Below are 18,761 nucleotides of genomic sequence, written 5' to 3'. Positions count from 1 at the left end.
TGGCTGTTGTGAGCATTTGAGGAGTAACCACTGCATGGAAGATCTCTTTTTGTCTCTGTTTCTATCACTCTGCCTTTCAAGTAGAAGAAAATAAAGCAAAAAACATTTTAAAAAAAAAAAACCAGCTCTAATGTGTATCTACACATCTTTCTTAACCTTTCTGAGCATTTAGTTGGTCTGTTTTTATATCCCATGGTACTTTGTACATTGTGTATTATGGATTTATCATATTGAATTACACTTACTCGTTTTGTAATCCTGCTCTTTCAGTCTCCATGGAGGTAGACTTAATTCAGCAAGAGTGCTCAACACATAGTAGTAGGTGGATGGATAGGTAGATAACTGAAGTAGAAGTGCCCATGCCAGAACCTAGGATTCTACATTCAGTTCTTGCGTATCCTTTGGACACGGAGGAAAATAACCTGAGGTATTCGATTCTGTATTCTTTTTTTTTTTTTCTTTTTTCTTTTTAAGAATCATTTACTTGAAAGGCGGAGTAGCAGAGAGAACCATCCACTGGCTCACTCCCTAAATGGCTGCAACTGCCAAAGCCAGGCCAGGAGACTGAAACTCCATCTGGGTGTCCCATGTGGGTGGCAGGGATCCAAGCACTTGGGCCATCTTCCACTGCTTTCCCAGGTACATTAGCAGGGAGCTGGATCAGAAGTGGAGCAGCTGGGACTTGAACCAGTGCCCGTTTGGGATGCATAGGCAGCAGTTTAACCCATTGCACCACACAAATAACCCCATTCAGTTTTCTTTCTTTATCTTTGCTCCTCCATTAAGTAATACATGTACTTAAAAAAGAATACAGAAGAAAAAGATAAATGAAAAACAAAAGAAGGAATGTCAACACATGTCTCCCAACCAGAAATAGCAATGGATTTTGTGTGGATTTGCCTGTTGTGGACATTTCTTATAAACTGAATCATATCTTATGTGATCCCTTTGACGGCTTCTGTTAGAGTGTGTTCTTTCTCCTGGTTAAGCAGTGTTTGTATTTTTTGCCCGTGTGAACATTCACATACAGGGTTTTGGGTGGATGCACATTCATTTTACTCCACTTTTTCTTTCAGTGCCTTTCTCGAGAAGCAGGGGGGAGCATGAACATTCAGTTTCTTGGCACAGTGGTGAGTCTGAAAGAATTATTATTTTTATTTTGTGTTTTCTGTTGATTTTTACAGGAGAAGATTATTCTAGTCTTAGCCCATGTATTTTATTTTGCTATTTAAATTGTGATATCTTTGTACAAGAAATGGGATTTTATACGTGTCAGGGAAGTTTCTCTAGAATTACTTTAGCTGCTTATCAGAGAGGAAGTAGTTTTAAAAGTTGTCTTTGGTTTGTTGAATATTTTAATTATTTTTCCATGATTATTTTCTCCATGTTTGTATAATAAAAATGAGAGTGTATTATATAAAGGTGCTTTTGAAAAAATTACCTTGACTTTTTTTTTCTCAGTTTCTTTTTTTTCCTGGCTGTCTCTGTTAGGTCCTTTTGAATCCCCAGTTCTGATGACATTGAATCATAATTTTGCATCTTGCTTTTTTCCTGCCTAAGATCCTATTAATTATTTTTCATGTGGCTATAACATATTTATGAGCGTTGTTTTAGTGGAGATATTGTATTTAACTTCATGGTGAGTAGATGGAACCCATTTTACTTATCCCAGCATCCCAGCTATTGCTGTTTAAGCTGCCTGGGCCATTTTGCCGTTATGAGGGATATTCTAGTGGGCAACTTCACTTGTTTTGGTGTTTGGAATTATTTTTAAACGTGTATAAGATTTTTTAAAATGTGTAAAGTACATTTCCTCCTCAATCAAATAACTTTATGGTTTGTTCCACGTGTTGCCAGTAGTTTCCTTTCTCTTTAGAATACCACTCATCATAAGACCATTTTGAATGCCTATTAGCTGCTGTGTTTTAAACAGTAATTTGTTTATAAAAGCGTCTTATTGTTTTAATTTTCATTTCTCTGTTTATTGCTAGTCTAGTTGAATATTTCTGCAGGCCTTCCTTCATGTAGCATTTGTGAAATGTCTGTTCGTGTCCTTTGGATACCTCATTCAGCTATGATTAGTGTTGGGTATTCTGTAGCTCTGTAAGTTTGTTGAGAATATCAGAAAAGCCTGTGCATTAGATCAAAAACAGTGTTTTTGCATTGAGATAGGAATGATATTAATAATAATGCATGTTTAAATAGAGGTTCGTTACTGACATATGTATAGAGCTATGTGTTTACATATATGCATATATAAATATAAATGATGAAATAGCTGTATAGTAGTACCTGTAACCTAGGAGTTTTTTTTTTTTAAGATTTATATATTTATTTATTTTGGAGGTAGTTATAGATAGAGACAGAGAGAGGTTTTTCATCACTCATTCATTCCCCAGATAGTCACAGTGGTTGGAACTGTGCCAATCCAAAGCTAGGAGCCAGGAACCAGGAGCTTCTTTTGGGTTTCCCATGCAGGTGCAGGGGTCCAAGGACTTGGGCCATCTTCCAGTGCTTTCCCAGGCCACAGCAGAGAGCTGGATCGGAAAAGGAGTAACTGGGACATGAAATGGTGCCTGTAGGGGTGCTGGTGCCGCAAGCAATGGCTTTACCTGCTACACCACAGCACAGGCCCTAGTAACCTAAGTTTTTTGTTTAATTTTTTTAAAACTTATTTTATTTATTTGAAAGGCAGAGTTAAACAGAGAGAGTTAGAGAGAGGTCTTTCATCTGCTGGTTCACTCCCCAAATGGCTATAACAGCCATGGCTGGGCCAGGCCCAAGCCAAGAACCAAGAGCCTCCTCTGGGTCTCCCTCACCAGCTCAAGGTCCAGGCACTTGGGCCATCCTCTGCTGCTCTCCCAGGCACATCACCATGGAGCTGGATCAAAAGTGGCATAGTTGGGACTCGAACTGGCTTCTGTATGAGGGATGTTGACGCTGCAGGCTGGTACTTCAACCTGTTGTGCCACAGTGCCAGCCCCAGTAACCTAAGTTTTAAGTACTAGATCTAAGATGTGGTTATTTCTTATTTCTCTGATTATTGAAGAAATATATGCTTATTGCAGAAGAAATAAATGTTATTGAAATGTATATCATAAGAAATTACATTGGTCAGAGTTCTCTAGAGAAACAGACCCAAAAGGATATGTATATACATACAACATACCAATAAATATATATAACATACGTATGTATGTGTATGTGTGTAGAGAGATTGATTTATTTTAACAAAATAAATCATTCAGACATTTGGCGCAGCAGTTAATATGATACTTGGGGTGTCTGCATTCCATGTTGGAGTGCCTGGATTTGAGTCCCAGTTCTGCTGATTCCAGCTTCCTGCTACTGCAGACTCAGAGACAGCAGATGATGGCTCAAGTACTTGGTCCTAGTCACTCATGTAGGCAACCTAGATTGAACTCCTGACTCTGCCTGGCCCAACCACAGCTCTTGCAAGCATTTTGGGGATGAACTAGTGGAAGGAAGATCTCTCTCTCTTTCTCTCTCTCTCTGTGTGTGTGTGTGTGAGAGAGAGAGAGAGAGAGAGAGAGAGAGAGAGAGAGAGTGAGTTAAGGAAGAAAAGAAAAGGAGAGAGGGAGGGAGGGGGGAATTGGCTCATACAGTAATGGAGCTTGGCACGTTTGTAATCTGCAGAGCAGCCAGCAGGCTGGAGACCCAGGGAAGAGTCGCAATTCAAGTCCAAAGACAGTTTGCTGGCTGAGATCCTCTTTAGATGGGGTTATCAATCTTTATTATTATCATCAAGAGTTATTTATTTGTTTGAAAGACTGAGTTACAGAAAGAGAAAGAGAGCAAGCGAGAACTTCTATCCACTGATTTACTCCCCAAATGACCACAGTGGCTGAGGCTAGGCCAGACAGGAGCTTCATTCGGGTCTCCCGCCTGGGTGCAGGGGCCCCCTTGGGCCATCCTCTGCTGCTTTCCCAGGTGCATTAGCAGGGAGTTGCATTGGAAGTGGAGCAGCCAGGACACAAAATGGTGCCCATATGGGATGCTGGCATCACACAGTTGGCATCTTTACTTGCCATGCCACAATAATGGCCCCAGTGTTTGTTGTTTTTTTTTTTTTTAATAGGCTCTTAACTGATTGGATGAGGTCCACCAAATTGTTAATCTCATTTATGAAATACTTTTATGGAAACATCTGGCATATTATTTGATCAGATATCTATATTGTGGCCTCATTAAGTTGACATATAAAGTTAACCATTCCAGAAATATATTCCCATTCCCTAGAGGTATTTAAGTTATTTTTTTTATGATGGCTCAAACTGCTGCACCACAATGCTAGCCCCTCCAGCTCAGATTCTGAGCCATTCTTTCTTTTTTTTAAAGATCTATTTCATTTTATTTGAAAGATAGTTACAGAGAGAGGTATAGACAGAGAGAGAGGTCTTCCATCTGCTGGTTCACTCCCCAGATGACCGCAATGCTCAGAGCTGCATTGATCTGAAGCCAGGAACCAGGAGCTTCCTTCAGGTCTCTCACGTGAGTACAGGGACCCAAGGACTTGGGCCATCTTCAACTGATTTCCCAGGCCATAGCAGAGAGCTGGATTGGAAGAGGAGCAGCCGGGACTAGAATCAGCGCCCATATGGGATGCCGGCGCTTTAGGCCAGGGTGTTAACCCACTGCGCCACAGCACCAGTCCTGGTATTTAAGTTATTAACAATAGAATATTCTCACAGAAATGGAATTACACATCTTCTCATGCAACAACACATCTTAGATGTCTTTCTGTATTGGTACGGAAAAATCTCACTCTTTTAATGGCTACAGTGTGGTATTATGTGCATGTGCACATTTGCTTTTTGTCCTTCAGTGCTCAGGCTAGAAAGGTTGCTTATGCTGTCTGTACTGAATATCCACTGAGATTGTGATAGATTTCTTTTTTTTTAATATCTATTTTATTTATTTGAAAGAGTTACAGAGAGAGGTAGAGACAGAGAGAGACGTCTTCCATCCACTGGTTCACTCGCCATATGTTTGCAATAGCCAGAACTGAGCAGATCTGAAGCCAGGAGCTAGGAGCTGCTTCCGAATCTCCCACGTGGGTGCAGGGGCCCAAGGACTTGGGCTATCTTCTACTGCTTTCCCAAGACACATTAGAGAGCTGTATTGGAAGTGGAGAAGCCAGGATTTGAACTATGGGATGGCGGTGCTGCAGGCACAGGCTTTAACCTACTACGCCACAGCACGGGACCCCTGATTTCTTAACTTTTTAAAAATTTTATTTATTTTTATTTGAGAGGCACAGCAACACACACACACAAACACACACACACAGAGAGAGAGAGAGAGGACTTCAGTGTCCTGGTTCGCTCCCCATATGCCCACAATAGCCAGGGCTGGGCCAGGCTGAAGCTAGGAGCAAGGAACTCCATCTGGGTCTCCCATGTGAATTGCAGAGAACCAAGTACTTGAGTCATCATCTTTTGCCTCCCAAGATGTGCATTAGCAGGAAGCTGAATCAGAAGTGGAGTCTGGATTCAATCTAGGCACTCCATATTCAGTGTTGCAAGCAGTGGCTTACCCTGCTGTGCCACAGTGCCCACCCATGATGTCTTAAACTGTATGTTGAAAACTGAGCTATTGAGATACGCAGTCCCTCCAAAACAAACCAACCACTTCTCTGCATGTTCTGCTGCTTCAAAAGGTGGCCCCTGGAGCTAAGACCTTGTCTTTATCCTGATGCCTCTGTTGCATCCCTCGCTCTGCCCTGCTCTGGACCCAGGCCTTCCTCATCGTTTGTTTGTGCTGCATGTGAGTGCCTTGGCTTCACTGCCCTCTGCAGACATGTCCTCTGGGTCCCTGCTTCCTGCCCTCCCTCTGTCAGGAACACCTGCCCCAGAGATCTGGGGGGATAGGGTCCTCACCTCTTCAGCCTTTTACACTGACAGCCGCCGTCTTGTGGAGGGTTTCCCTGGTCACATCATTTACAGTTCTGAACACCCTGCCCAGCGTGTGTTTTCCTCCTTCCCCACTTTATGCTTTCACCTTAGCAGTGGCCACTGTGGGACATACCTTGTGTTTTAGTCTTTTGATGTATTTAGTGTCCATCTTCCTCCACACTTGAACATGAGTTTCCTAAGCCTAGGGTTTTTGTTTTTGTTTTAATTTTGAGAGGCAGAGAGAGAGAGAGAGAGAGACAGAGAGACAGAGAGAGACAGATCCCATCTGCTGGTAGGTTTACTGCCCCAGGTGGCTGCAGTGTTCCCCAGCTGCAGGCAGGAGTCATCCCACTCACTGCAGGTCTCTCCTGTGGGTAGCAGGGACCCTACCTGAGCCATCACCTGCTGACTAAAGCTGGGGTTGGGAGAAGGATCAGGAATCGAACCCAGGTCCTGTGAGGTGGATGTGGATCTCTTAACCAGTCGGCCATATGCCTGCGCTGGGCCTCGGGCATCAGTGCTGTGACCAGGGTCTTGAGTACGTGAGGCCCTCAGTAAATATTTAAGTATTTGTCAGATAAGTGAATGAGATTGGCCAGGTTAGGACCTCAGTATTGGATTGAAAAAAATGAACAAAGCAAATATAGAAAATAATATAGCCAGTCTGCCTCCTCAGGTGAGAAACCTGCGCACTGGACTTGCCCCAGGGTTTATGTCAGGTTGTGGGCAGGGCAGAGCAGAGCATCGCCATTTCCCAGGGCTCAGGCCAGCACTCACCATCAGCAAATCCCCTTTCATTTTATTCTCCATCACCCACTTCTGACACCCAAAAAGTACCAAAAAGAAAGATTCTCTCTCACACACACACACACACACACCCTGCTACCTAGGCGGCTAACAGAAAAATCACCTGAAAAGAAAGAAGAGGAAAAGAGAGTTGTGTCACTGGCAGCTCTCTCTGTTGCTAGCAAATTACTAGCGAAGCCTAAGGAAGCTCCGTGTCCACTTGGTGTGTACCGTGAGTATGGAGAAGAAATATCAACTTCTACAGTAATTTCTAATTGAAATTCTGCAGCACCACAGTTTGCATGGCTAGTGTTAGTATACTGAGTTTTTCTACACGTAGTATTAGCACCAGTGGATCACTATGCTATGCAGATCGTGGGACCTGCAGGAGAAATACAGATTGATTTCTTGCTAGCGTGTGCTGCTGCAGTCAAAGGTGCCAAAAGCAGATGTAGTTTCCGTGACACACAGACCAGAAACAGCAGTAGCATGTCACGTGCTGAAGGTGTTTCCCAAGTGTGCCTGTGACCGTGGGACACACCTTCTAGAATTTCCCAGCCACGCTGAGTTGTCTGAATGTTGATATACATGACCTTCAGTGTTCAAAAAAGAAGTTTAATTCTACACAAAGAAAAATAATTTTGTTATATCAACAACTTTTAGGGTATTCATAATGTTGGCATTTCAACTTAAAAATGAAGTAATTTCATTGTTTTGTAAATCACTCTGAACTTTTAAACATTGCCAGCGTGTTTTTGTTTCCAATCAATGTCATTACTATTTATTTATTTATTTTTAAGATTTATTTATTCACTTGAAAGTCAGAGTTACACAGAGAGAGAAGGAGAAACAGAGAGAGAGGTCTTCCATCTGCTGGTTCACTCCCCATTTGGCCACAATGGCTGGAGCTGCGCCATTCTGAAGGCATGAACCAGGAGCTTCTTCTGCATCTCCTATGTGGGTGCAGGGGCCCGAGGACTTGGGCCATCTTCTACTGCTTTCACAGGCCATAGAAGAGAGCTGGATCAGAAGTGGAGCAGCCAACACTGGAACCGGTGCCCATATGGGATGCTGGCACCACATGCGGTGGCTTTACCTGCTGTACCACAGCACCAGCCCCATTACTTTTTAAAATTTTGATTTTGTGGCTGGCACTGCGGCTCAATAGGCTAATCCTCCGCCTGTGGCGTGGGCATCCCAGGTTCTAGTCCTGGTCGGGGCGCCGGATTCTGTCCCGGTTGCCCCTCTTCCAGTCCAGCTCTCTGCTGTGGCCAGGGAGTACAGTGGAGGTTGGCCCAAGTCCTTGGGCCCTGCACCCCATGGGAGACCAGGAGGGAGCACCTGGCTCCTGGCTTCAGATCAGCGCGGTGTGCCGGCCACAGCACGCCGGCCACAGCGGCCATTGGAGGGTGAACCAATGGTAAAGGAAGACCTTTCTCTGTGTCTCTGTCTCTCACTGTCCACTCTGCCTGTCAAAAAAAAATTTTTTTATTAAGTGTTCTTTAATTTTACATAAAATGTTGTAAGTATGCTTTATATATTCATGCAAATATGTATGAAAGAACATTTCTAAAGCATTTGTAAGTTGTGAAGAATAAGATAAACCTAAATCTAAAACATATTACCACCAGTTTTAAAGGGCACAGCCCACCCCTCCCTAATCCCATCACCTTTTTCCCCCAGCACAGGAGCCTTCTTCCTGATTTTATGGTTATCATTTCTTGCTTTTGTCAATAATTTTTCAAGTATTTGCATTCCTAATAAACAGCTTGGTTTTGCCTGCTTGAATACATAGTGTTATATTCCGTACTTGTCCGTGACCTGGATCTTTTGTGAGGCTAGCCTGGGTTGCATGTGGTTATAGTTTATTTATACTCACAGCTGTAAAGGATGTCGTTGTTCTGATAAATAAGACTGCTGTTGGTGGACAACTGAGACCTTTCCAGTTTTACTGTTGCAACTGTTAGTACTCCCATAGGCATTTCTGTGCATATGTGCTGACAGCACTTATGGAGTGGGGCTGCAAACATGTGTCAGTCTACTTAATATGCTGTTCGAGTTGTTAATAAGGCAAGAATGGTCAGGTTAGGACTACTGGACTGGTTCTGACTGTGAAATAGGAATGAAATCTACTGTCAAGAACTGAGAAGGTCTGAAATTCTTCTTACTTCCTAGCTCCTAGAAGGTACAAGATGCCAGAGTCAGTGACAAGGCAGAGTGACATTGCTTTTGCACCATTGCCCTGAGCCCAGAGTCCTTCAGGGCACTATGAAGATGGTGACTCCTGCACACACAGTGGGCTGCGTTACGCAAGTGCAGTCCTGTGGTTGGCAAGCTTAAGGCTTTTAGTATGGGCAGTAATCCTGCTTGCCCTTTGATATGGAGGGATAACCATCCCTCTTCTAGGACTTTGCACTGCAAAACCATTCTTGAAAAGATAGTCTAGAACAAAGGACAATCAGTGTCTTGCTCACAAGAAGTAGAAAAATCTAAGAGACCAATGGAGATTGTCTACTTTTCGTGATTTGTGTCACCTCTGGCCAAAGAGCCAGTGTGGGCACTCCAGTCTACTTCCAAGTCCCTCTTGGAAGCTGTGTGTGACATTGATGTGCCTGTGTCAGCACAGGTCCCTGCTGAAGAGTGACACAGAGCACGGCCACCCCCAGCCCCCAGTGAGCGGATCTCAGGTGTGATTTGTTAGTGGTGATAGCCCAGCTTATCTGGATTGCAAAGGGCCATCTTCTGTTTACAGAACCCCATGTACACTTGCATCAGTTTCAGTCACCTAAAAGGTATAAATTTGAGATTCAGTAGATTTATTCTGCCCACTGTAATACCTTTGGCTCATCCACTTTCCGTCCAAGCCAGAACACTCCCTTTTCTCTTAGACCATTTGATCATTAATTGAAAGTTGTTAGGGGGGATGAGTGTTTGGCCTAGGAGTTAAGACACCTGCTCAAATTATAGTATTGGGTTTAGTTCTTGGCTCAAGCTTCTGACTTTAGATTCCTGTGAGTGCAGACCCTGAGAAGCAGCAGATGATGGCCCAAGTAATTGGGTCCTCCACTCATGTGGAGTACCTGCATTGAGTTCCTGGATCCTGGCTCTGGTTCAGGGCCCACCCCTGACCAATGCAGGCATTTGGGGAGTAAACCAGGAGATGGGAGCTCTGTCTCTCCCTCTCAAATAAATGCAAAAAAAAACAAAAAAAAGTTGTTAATGTTTTTGTATAATGAAAGCACCTTTGTGACCCAGAGTAGCACATTTGGCCTGCATGTGCCTGTATGTTCAGAGTATGTGATTTTTCACTGTTGGTGTCTATCAGTGCCATTACTCTTCTACTCCCAAACTGTCATTTCTAGAACTCTGAATTAGCTCCTGGGGGTGCTGCAACAAACTGCCGTATATCAGGTGGCTTAAAGCCACAGAAATCCATCCTCAAGTTCTGGAGATCAGAACTGTAAAATCAAGGAGTGGGCAGGGTTGGCTCCTCAAAGTTTTGAGGAGGAGTCCATTCCATGCCTCTCTCCTGATCCTGGCAGTGCGGGCGATCCTTGGTGTTCCTTGGTTTATAGCTAAGGTCAGTCTTTGGTATCTGCAGGCTCTGCAACCACGGATTCAGCCAGCCACAGGACAGAAATACTTGAGGGGCTGAAACTGTGGTATAATGGGTAAAGCCACCACCTGCAGTGCCTGCATCTCATATGGGCGCTGGTTTGAGTCCTGGCTGCTCTTCTGATCTAGCTCTCTGCTATGGCCTGGGAAAGCAGTAGAAGATGGCCCAAGTCCTTGGGCCCCTGTACCCACGTAGGAAACCCAGAAGAAGCTCCTGGCTTTGGATCGGCCCAGCTGTGGCCATTGCAGCCATCTGGGGAGTGAACCAGCAGATGGAAGAGCTCTCCCTCGCTCCCTTTCTCTCTCTCTCTCTCCTCTTTCTCTCTCTCTCTCTCTCTCTCTCTCTCTCTCTCTCTCTCTGCCTCTCTTAACTCTTTCAAGTAAATAAATAAATCTTTTTAAAAAAGGAAGTAATGCTGTGCTGATAAGATACTTTTAAAAAAAAATTGTCTGAAAGGCAGAGTTAGAGAGAGAGAGTGACAGAGTGAGAGAGTGAGAGTGTGTGTGTGTGTATGTATGTGTGTATGTGTGTGTGTGTTCTTCCATCCACTGATTTACTCCCTGGATGGCCACAATGGCCAGGGCTGGGCCAGGCCAAATCCAGGAGTCAGGAGCTTCATCCGGGTGTCCCACATGGGTAGCAGGGACAAAGCACTTGGGCCATCTTCAGCTATTTTTCAAGATACATTAACAGGAAGCTGGAATGGAAGTAGAGCAGCCGCGACTCAAACCGACACCCTTACGGAATGCCTATGCAGCAGGCAGCAGATGAGCCTGCTGTGCCACCGCACAGCCCCTTGTAAGCTTTTATAAATGACCTGTGCTGTTTTCTAACCTTCCATGTATGGCAAAGATGCTTCCATGTCTCCGTAGAGAGTGTACTAGGCTGAACAGTGTCACGTCCACCCAGAACCTCATTCACCTATAAAGGTGACCTTATTTTTTTTTTAAAGATTTTATTTATTTATTTGAGAGGTAGAGTTATAGATAGTGAGGAGCAGAGATAGAGGAGGTCTTCCTTCCACTGGTTCACTCCCCAAATGGCCACAACTGCTGGAGCTTCCAGGTCTCCCACATGGATGCAGGGGGTCAAGCACTTGGGCCATCTTCTACTGCTTTCTCAGGCCACAGCAGAGAGCTGGATTGGAAGTGGAGCAGCTGGGACTCGAACCAGTGCCCACATGGGATGCCGGCACTGCAGGCGGTGGCTTTACCCGCTATGCCACAGCGCCAGCCAAGCATTACTTCTTAAGTCTAGACTTTACTAATAGCTATCTCACCTGAGTAGTGCCAGTTCTGTTTCCGAGCCTGTTGAGAACTGTCATTATCATCCATATAACTAGAGTTAACTCCCCACACTGACACCCACTGAAACACTCATCATGGGTGTGTCTCCTTTTCAGAAGATAACATTGAGGAGAGAAAGTATAGGGCCAGGCCCAGCGTTGTGGTGCAGCACGTGAAGCTGCCACTTGTGACACCAGCATCCCATATCAGACCACTGGTTTTTCTCCTGGCTGTTCCACTTCCAATCCAGCTCCCTGCTAATGTACCCAGGAAGGCAGTGAAAGGTGGTCTGAGTGCTTGAGCCCCTGCAACCCATGTGGGGGACCCAGATGGAGCTCCTGGTTCCTGGTTTTGGCCTTGCCCAACCCTAGCCATTGTAGCCATTTAGGAAAGTGAACCAGCAGATAGATTTCTCTTTCTAATTTTGCCTTTCAAATAAGTAAATAAATAAATCTAAAAAAAAAAGGGGAAAGGTTCAGTGTTATTCTTTCCTTATAACTACTAGAACCAGGATGCAAAACCAAGTCTCCTTGATTTTAATGCTGTTAATCATAAAGTACATTAAGAACAAATTACTTGACTTCATAATCCAGGGAGCTCTTGCTTGGGCTGCCATAAGATACCGTGGAATTGGTAGCTTATTGTTTTTTGTAATTAAAAATGTTTATTCATTTTTATTTATTTGAAAGGCAGAATTTCTCCTTCTCCTCTCTCTCTCTCTCTCTTTCTCTCTCTCTCTCACACACACACACACACACACACAGACAAGACAGAGACAGAGCATTTGCTGGTTAAAACTACCAAATGCCTGCAACAGCTGGAGTTAGGCCAGGCTGAAGCCACAGGCCTGATCTCCCACACGCATGACAGGGACACAAGTATTTGAAGCATCATCTGCTGCCTCCCAGGTGCATTAGCAAGAAGCTGACTTAGAAGCACAGGTGGGACTCTGTCCCAGGCACTCTGATATGGGGTGTAGGCATCCCAAGCAGTGGTTTAACCTGCTACAACACGACACTAGCCCTGGACTGGGTGATTTAAACAGTGGATGCTTCTTTCTCACAGTTCTAGAGGTCAGGAAACCCCAGAGCAAGAAGCCAACGTGTTCAGCTCCTGGAAAGAGCCCTCTTCCTGGCCTGCAGATGGTTACCTCCTTGCTGTGTCCTCACATGGCAGAGGATGGCGGTTGAGGAGGGGGAAGGTTGACCACTATCACACGGGTGTGTCTTCCTCTTCGTTTCTGAGCACTCATCCCAGCACAGGCTCTCCATCATCAGGACCTCATGTAAGCCCAGTCGCCTCTCAAAGGCCCCTCCCCCAAGTAGCAGCACCTTGGTGGGTAGGACTTTAGTATGTAGATTCTGAAGGGCATGGGTTTTGACTCTGGAACGTACACTCTGTTGGTGAGACACCTCTTGGAAGTTTCCAGGGTTTCTCTGCCTATGAGTTCTCTGGGTTGGTTGGTGTGAGTACTTTTGTTGAATCTATGAGTCTGTATATCAGATAAGTATAAGGCCACAAGAAATGGAAGAAATACAGTGCTGTACTCAAGAATTCTGTGCTTGAACTATGCTTCAAGCAATGATGTGTTCTGTTGCTCTCAGAATGCAAAAGTTACCATCTTGAGCCAAATTTTGGTGGTAATAATTGCTTGCATTTAATTTTTAAAATCCTGTAATATTAAGGCCAACAGATCTCAGTGAGACTGAATTTTTTTCCAAGTGAAGGGAAAATAAGCTTGAATGTCAGTGAGCAGCCTCTGTTGGCATTTTCCCGAGCACTGATGAGAAACTATCAGATTCTGTGTCTTTGAAGCTTAGCCAGAGATCTTAATGAAACCAAATGAGGCTGAGGGTCTTAAAGCTAATTTAAATCTCAAATTGTACATTTTAAATTAAGTTTTTATTGATAATAAATATACTTTATTTCTTATTAGCCCCGAAAGCTTGAGTGATGATATCAGTAGAATAAACATGTTTTATAAAGATTTACCATTAAGAATGCTATTAATATGACCCTTGATAGCACCAGCACAATTAGGTTCCAAAGTGAGCACTTATGAAGTAACAGGGATTAATGACCACCATCGAAAACAATTTTGAACTCCATCAGTTTAGCTCAGGAGGGTAAACTTAATATGATAATTCATCTAGTTGAATTGTATCAGCCTAGCAGGGAAGTATGTAAATATGTAACCCTTACCTAGCTTCTAAATGGATGCTGTGCTGATAGATTTATCAGTTCCATTACAGAACTTTGGGGAACTTTGGAATTTCAGCAATTGTTCCCTCGGAGGCTGAAAATCCAACCTGATCTCATACTGGGACCATTCTGGCCTGCATATTTCCATAATTTGCCTTTGCAACTAATATGACAGCAAGATACAAATAACTGTTTCTAATAATATCAGATGGAGTTGTGGAGGACAGCATTTTAATGTAGTAAAAGACCTCCCCGTGGGGTTGTTATTGCTACTATAGAACAGCAGCTACACGGTTGAAACTGTAGTCCCTTAATTGATTCGTTTAATTAGCAAGAGCTGAAGCTTGGACTGTATCCTGTCATCCAGTATCATAAGACCTGAAATTTGCATCATTCACATTTACATGAACATCATCAAAAAGTTCTGCTGCTTCTGAAAATTCACTTATGGATGTTAAACTTTAACAGACCAACTCCCCTTTACTGGAAATCCAAATAACTAGAAGATGAAAAGAACTAGACTTCTTGTCATTGCTTTTCTCTATATGCCTGCATTTGGATGGTAAATGATATCATGCATTATTAGCATTGTCTTTTCTTCCAAAAATGAACTTGCAGAGAACTTCTTCATCCTTGTCAGTTGCTCTGCAGTCCCGTGAATACAGGTCAGGGCTTTCGCCTCTCCTCTCTGCATCGGAGGGGTTTCAGGAACCCCCTGAGGGCTTGCTGGGACTTCTCACACCAGCTGGCCCAGGTAACTTAGCAGCTGCCCCTGCCCACCCTTGCAGCCGCTCTGAATCCCTCCAGCTTAGCCTTCAGCTTGTGTGCTGCCCTTGGCTCTTGCTCACCTAACACACCTTGCACTGGTCCCCACTGCCTTGTTGGGGACAAGAGAGAGTAGGGAGGGGGGCAGTGTCTGGCGTAAAACCAGAGCCTCCCTCAGGCTGCACACCCCACGTCCCTGCTGGGCTCTTCTTCCTGGCCACATCCCCACCCAGACACAGAAAGCAGGCGGTGGCCACAGAGCAGACATTTGTGGAGTGTGCCTGGTGCGGCTTCCTGCTGATTAGGTACATTTCATAGTGCCAAATAGAAGGTTTGTCTATGGCTTTCCTGCCTGCATTTTCCCCTAAAAATGCAAAATCCCAGCCCAGCTATGGATGCAATAAGGTTTTTATGAAATGGGCTTTAAATACAGTCTTAGTCTTGAACATTGTTTTCGTGGTGATGTGTGTTTTCTGTACCGCATAACCAACCTAAGCATGATTTTTTGGAACTTATGAGTTTAGTCTCTGTTCTTTTGAAATTCACAGGCTCTGAATAGGATAAAAGTTGAATAATTAATACCCAATTGTGTAATGCATTCTGTACAAAAGTTTAAAAGTGCTCATTGAGTGCCTGTTACAGTGTGCTAGGAAGAGGGCCAGATGCTCATGACATGGACAGCGCCCTTAAGTTAACAAACTGACCATGGGTGCAGACAGACAGACGGACACCCTGATGCATAGGGGGTGCTGAGATGGGTGGACACAGACTGGCTGGAGCAATGTGAAGCTCTACTTCTTTCTTTCGCTGGTACCAAGTACAGACCAGAGGGCACAGCTCTTTGTGCTGTGGGGCAGGCATTTTGCACAGCAGGGAAGATGCTGCTTGGTATGTCCACATCCCTTCCACAGGGGCTGAGTCTGCTTCTGATGCCGCCTTCCTGCCGATGCGTACTCTGAAGGCAGCAGGTGATGGCTCAGGTACTTGGGTGCTTCATGAAAGACTCAAAGGGAGTTCTAGGCTCCTGGCCTCAGCCTGGCCCAGCCCTGTCTGTTGGCAAGTATTTGGGGAGTGAGTGAGTCAGTGGGTAGAAAAATCTGTTGTATCTCTCTGTCTCCCTCTCATATAAATAAAAATCAGTATAAATGTTTTGAAAAGAGTCTGCCTTCTGTACCATGTTAGACTTTACATTTTGATAATGAGCAGAAAGTCTTCAGTGGCTCCCATGGTGGCCAGACATTATCTTACATTGACTGATTGGCTGTTACGTGACAGACACTGAGTTCTGACAGCTGAAGAGGAAAAGATGTCCTTTTTCTCAGTGAGCCACCTAAGGACCCAGAAATGTGAATAAGTGATGACGGTCTGGAGTGGTGGGGGGTAGCAGAGATGTTCTCGGGCTGGAGGAAGGAAAGGAGGAATCGTGACCAGCTCCCTGTGGCTGTGTGTAGCTCAGGCTACACCTGGTAGGATGGATCTGGTTTGCAATCAGGAAGAGCATCTGTACAGAGAGGCCTGGAGACAGCGACTTCAGAAACTGCACTGTGGGCTGATGAGAGAGGGAGAGGGGGAGTAAAACCAGTGAGGGCACACAGGCGTGCGGACCCTTGGGTGGCTGAGGAAGCTGCCGAGAGTGGCAGGCAAGGTGAGCTAGGTCCGTTTGGGAGACATGATGGGCAGGGCAGGTGCTAGATGCTGCAATCTCATGTCAGGGGGCTCAGTCTGTACTCTGCGGACCTGGAGCTACACTGAAGGATTTGAAAGGAGAGAGTGACAGTGTCACCCCAGATTGGCTCATTTTGTTTTTTTTTTGTTTGTTTGTTTGTGTGTTTGTTTTTTTAAGAGAACTAGTGAAAGTAAGTGGCCAAATAAGAGGGTGCATTTGGGAGCTACCTTTTTAAGATCAGTGCCAATTACATGAGTATGCATGCATTTTAAATCAATATTATATTTTAATTCCATTTTTTCCGTGAACTTCTTGCAATGCCTTTGATTGTGTGGTTCCGCGTCGAAGATGATTCTGAAGCTCCTGGAAGTGATGACCAGTGCAGACAGCTGAAGGGAAACCAGAAGACAGGCATGGGGCGTCTCATGTGCTCAGTTACCCCCTCCTCCTCTTCCTCTGCCATCAGTCCACAGTGTGGTCTCTGCAGAGAAGAGTAACACCACGGTGGACGAGATAATTTTGACTGCTTTAAGTTTGAGATGCCAGCAAGATATCGGCACTGTAAGGAGATGAGAATAAAGCAAACGGGCGAGCATGTGGGCAGGGGCTGCATCAGCCATAAAGGGGTAGTGAGAGCTGCCGAACTGATGGGGCAACCCACGGGGAGGGAAAGGAGGCAGGGGGCAGGCCGGAAGAGCAGTCTAGACACCCCTACACCTCAGAGCGAGGCCCCTGTGCTCCCTCACAGCATCGATCAAACAACTGTGACGCTATCTCTTGTCTGAATCATTTACGTTATGTGTGGCTGTGGCAGCCAAGTTCATATAACCCTAGTCATGGTTTCACAGTGTGCTGGGGTGTCACGAGTTATTTCAGAGTAACCCAAAATCTTTTTGCCACCTTCCAAAATATCTCAAAATAAAATTACTTGTAATAGGTAACTTTATGGCTCCCATGAGGGTTTAGGATGCATCCACACGTATTACCTCACTTAGTCCCACTCTGTTTCTGAGAAAGCTGTGGGCAGAGCACCTGAGAGATACTTGTGAAAGCCAGATGTTCAGTCACCACTGTGGTTTCAGTGTGCACATTAGTGGTGCTAAGGGGCTGGAATCCACTCAATCCAGTTGTGGTGTTTGGAGGTAGGGCCTTTGGGAAGTGATTGGATTGGGTTAGGTTGTTAGAGTGGGTTTCCTATGGTGGAGTCCTGTTGGCTTTATAAGGAAAGATAGCAATGCCACAGAGAACTGGGCAGACATACGAGCTCCCTGTCTCTTGCCATGGGATGCTCTGTGTTGCCCCCAGGACTCTGCCAGCACAAAGGCCACAGACTTTGTTTTGTTTTGTTTTCTTTTCATATATTTATTAATTTGAGAGGCAGTGTTACAGACAGAAGGAGAGAGAGAGGTCTTCCATCTGCTGGTTCACTCCCTAAATGGCTACAGTGGCCAGATCTGCGCTGATCCAAAGCCAGGAGCCAGGGACTTCTTCCAGGTCTCCCACCTGGGTGGCAGGACCCAAACACTTGGGCCATCTTCCCCTGCTTCCCAGGGTATTAGCAGGGAGCTGGATCATAGGTGGAACAGCTGGGATTCAAACTGGCATCCATCTGGGATGCCAGCATGGCAAGTAGAGGCTTAACCGATTATGCTACAGTGCCAGTCCCAGCCCCTAGACCTTGTACCTCCAGAACCATACCAAATAAACCTTGATAAAGTTAGCCTGCCTTCAGTAGTTCATTATAGTACCTGAAAGCCAACAAATATGCATGCTCTTTGGAATGTTACCAGTGTAAACTATTTGGGATTACTGAGCTATATGATCACAAGGAATTTCTGTGGCACACAGTCAGGATGGTAGTGAATACTGAAAGAGTGCAGGGGAGAGGGAGACGCACTAAAGCTTGACCTCACCCTGCCAGCTTTGTGCACTTGAACAAGTTGCCTCTCCACTCCTCCGTTTTCTCATCAGCAGCACAGTCTCTGCTTTTATGCTGGTAGCAAAGGTTGAGTAAGAAAATGGTTCAGAAATGCCTGAGAATAGCAGGCCCTTGGAATGTAATAGCTTAGCTTTTATGACAGCGCCCTGCTTGCCCTCTGCTTCATTTGCCTCACGTCGTTTCCTCCCCTTTCTTTTCCACTTGCCTTTAGACATGTTATCATCTAAAATTGTCATCTCAACTGAGTCTACAACTTGATGCTCGGTCTGCAGAAAAATTCAGAAGGGAAAAATCACTCTCTTTGATTTGAAAAGTCACGTTTTTGTTCATCCTATGGTTATGACCCCTTAACACAGTTAACGTATTATTTGTCATTGAGTGCTAAATATAAAGCACGTATTTAAGCGTGTACCTTGTGGTAGCAAGGTGCTTAAGAGCTTCTGTTTCCTTTTGGAGAGTAATGAAGATAGCCAAGGGCAGACCTTGGCCGGGGTGACTCTGGTGCCTTGCATGTGAACATGGCTGCTGAAATACCGTGCGTGCAGAGAGGCGCGGTACACCTGACGTGGGACACGTCATGTCCATG

The 18,761-nt window shown here is 44.9% G+C and overlaps 1 protein-coding gene across 1 annotated transcript in view; it reads left to right on the top strand.

The window, feature by feature from the left end:
* Window positions 1-18,761, top strand: part of PCCA (propionyl-CoA carboxylase subunit alpha) — a 433,859-nt gene that overhangs the window by 345,806 nt on the left and 69,292 nt on the right. The window contains exon 21 of the mRNA XM_062193969.1: window positions 1,077-1,130. Coding sequence (XP_062049953.1) covers window positions 1,077-1,130 — 54 coding nt within the window. The remainder of the gene's footprint in view (window positions 1-1,076; window positions 1,131-18,761) is intronic.

Source organism: Lepus europaeus, chromosome 6 (assembly GCF_033115175.1).
Source record: "Lepus europaeus isolate LE1 chromosome 6, mLepTim1.pri, whole genome shotgun sequence".
Taxonomy (NCBI): domain Eukaryota; kingdom Metazoa; phylum Chordata; class Mammalia; order Lagomorpha; family Leporidae; genus Lepus; species Lepus europaeus.
Note: the sequence above shows the minus strand (reverse complement) of the source record. Positions and strands in the feature narration are given on the sequence as shown.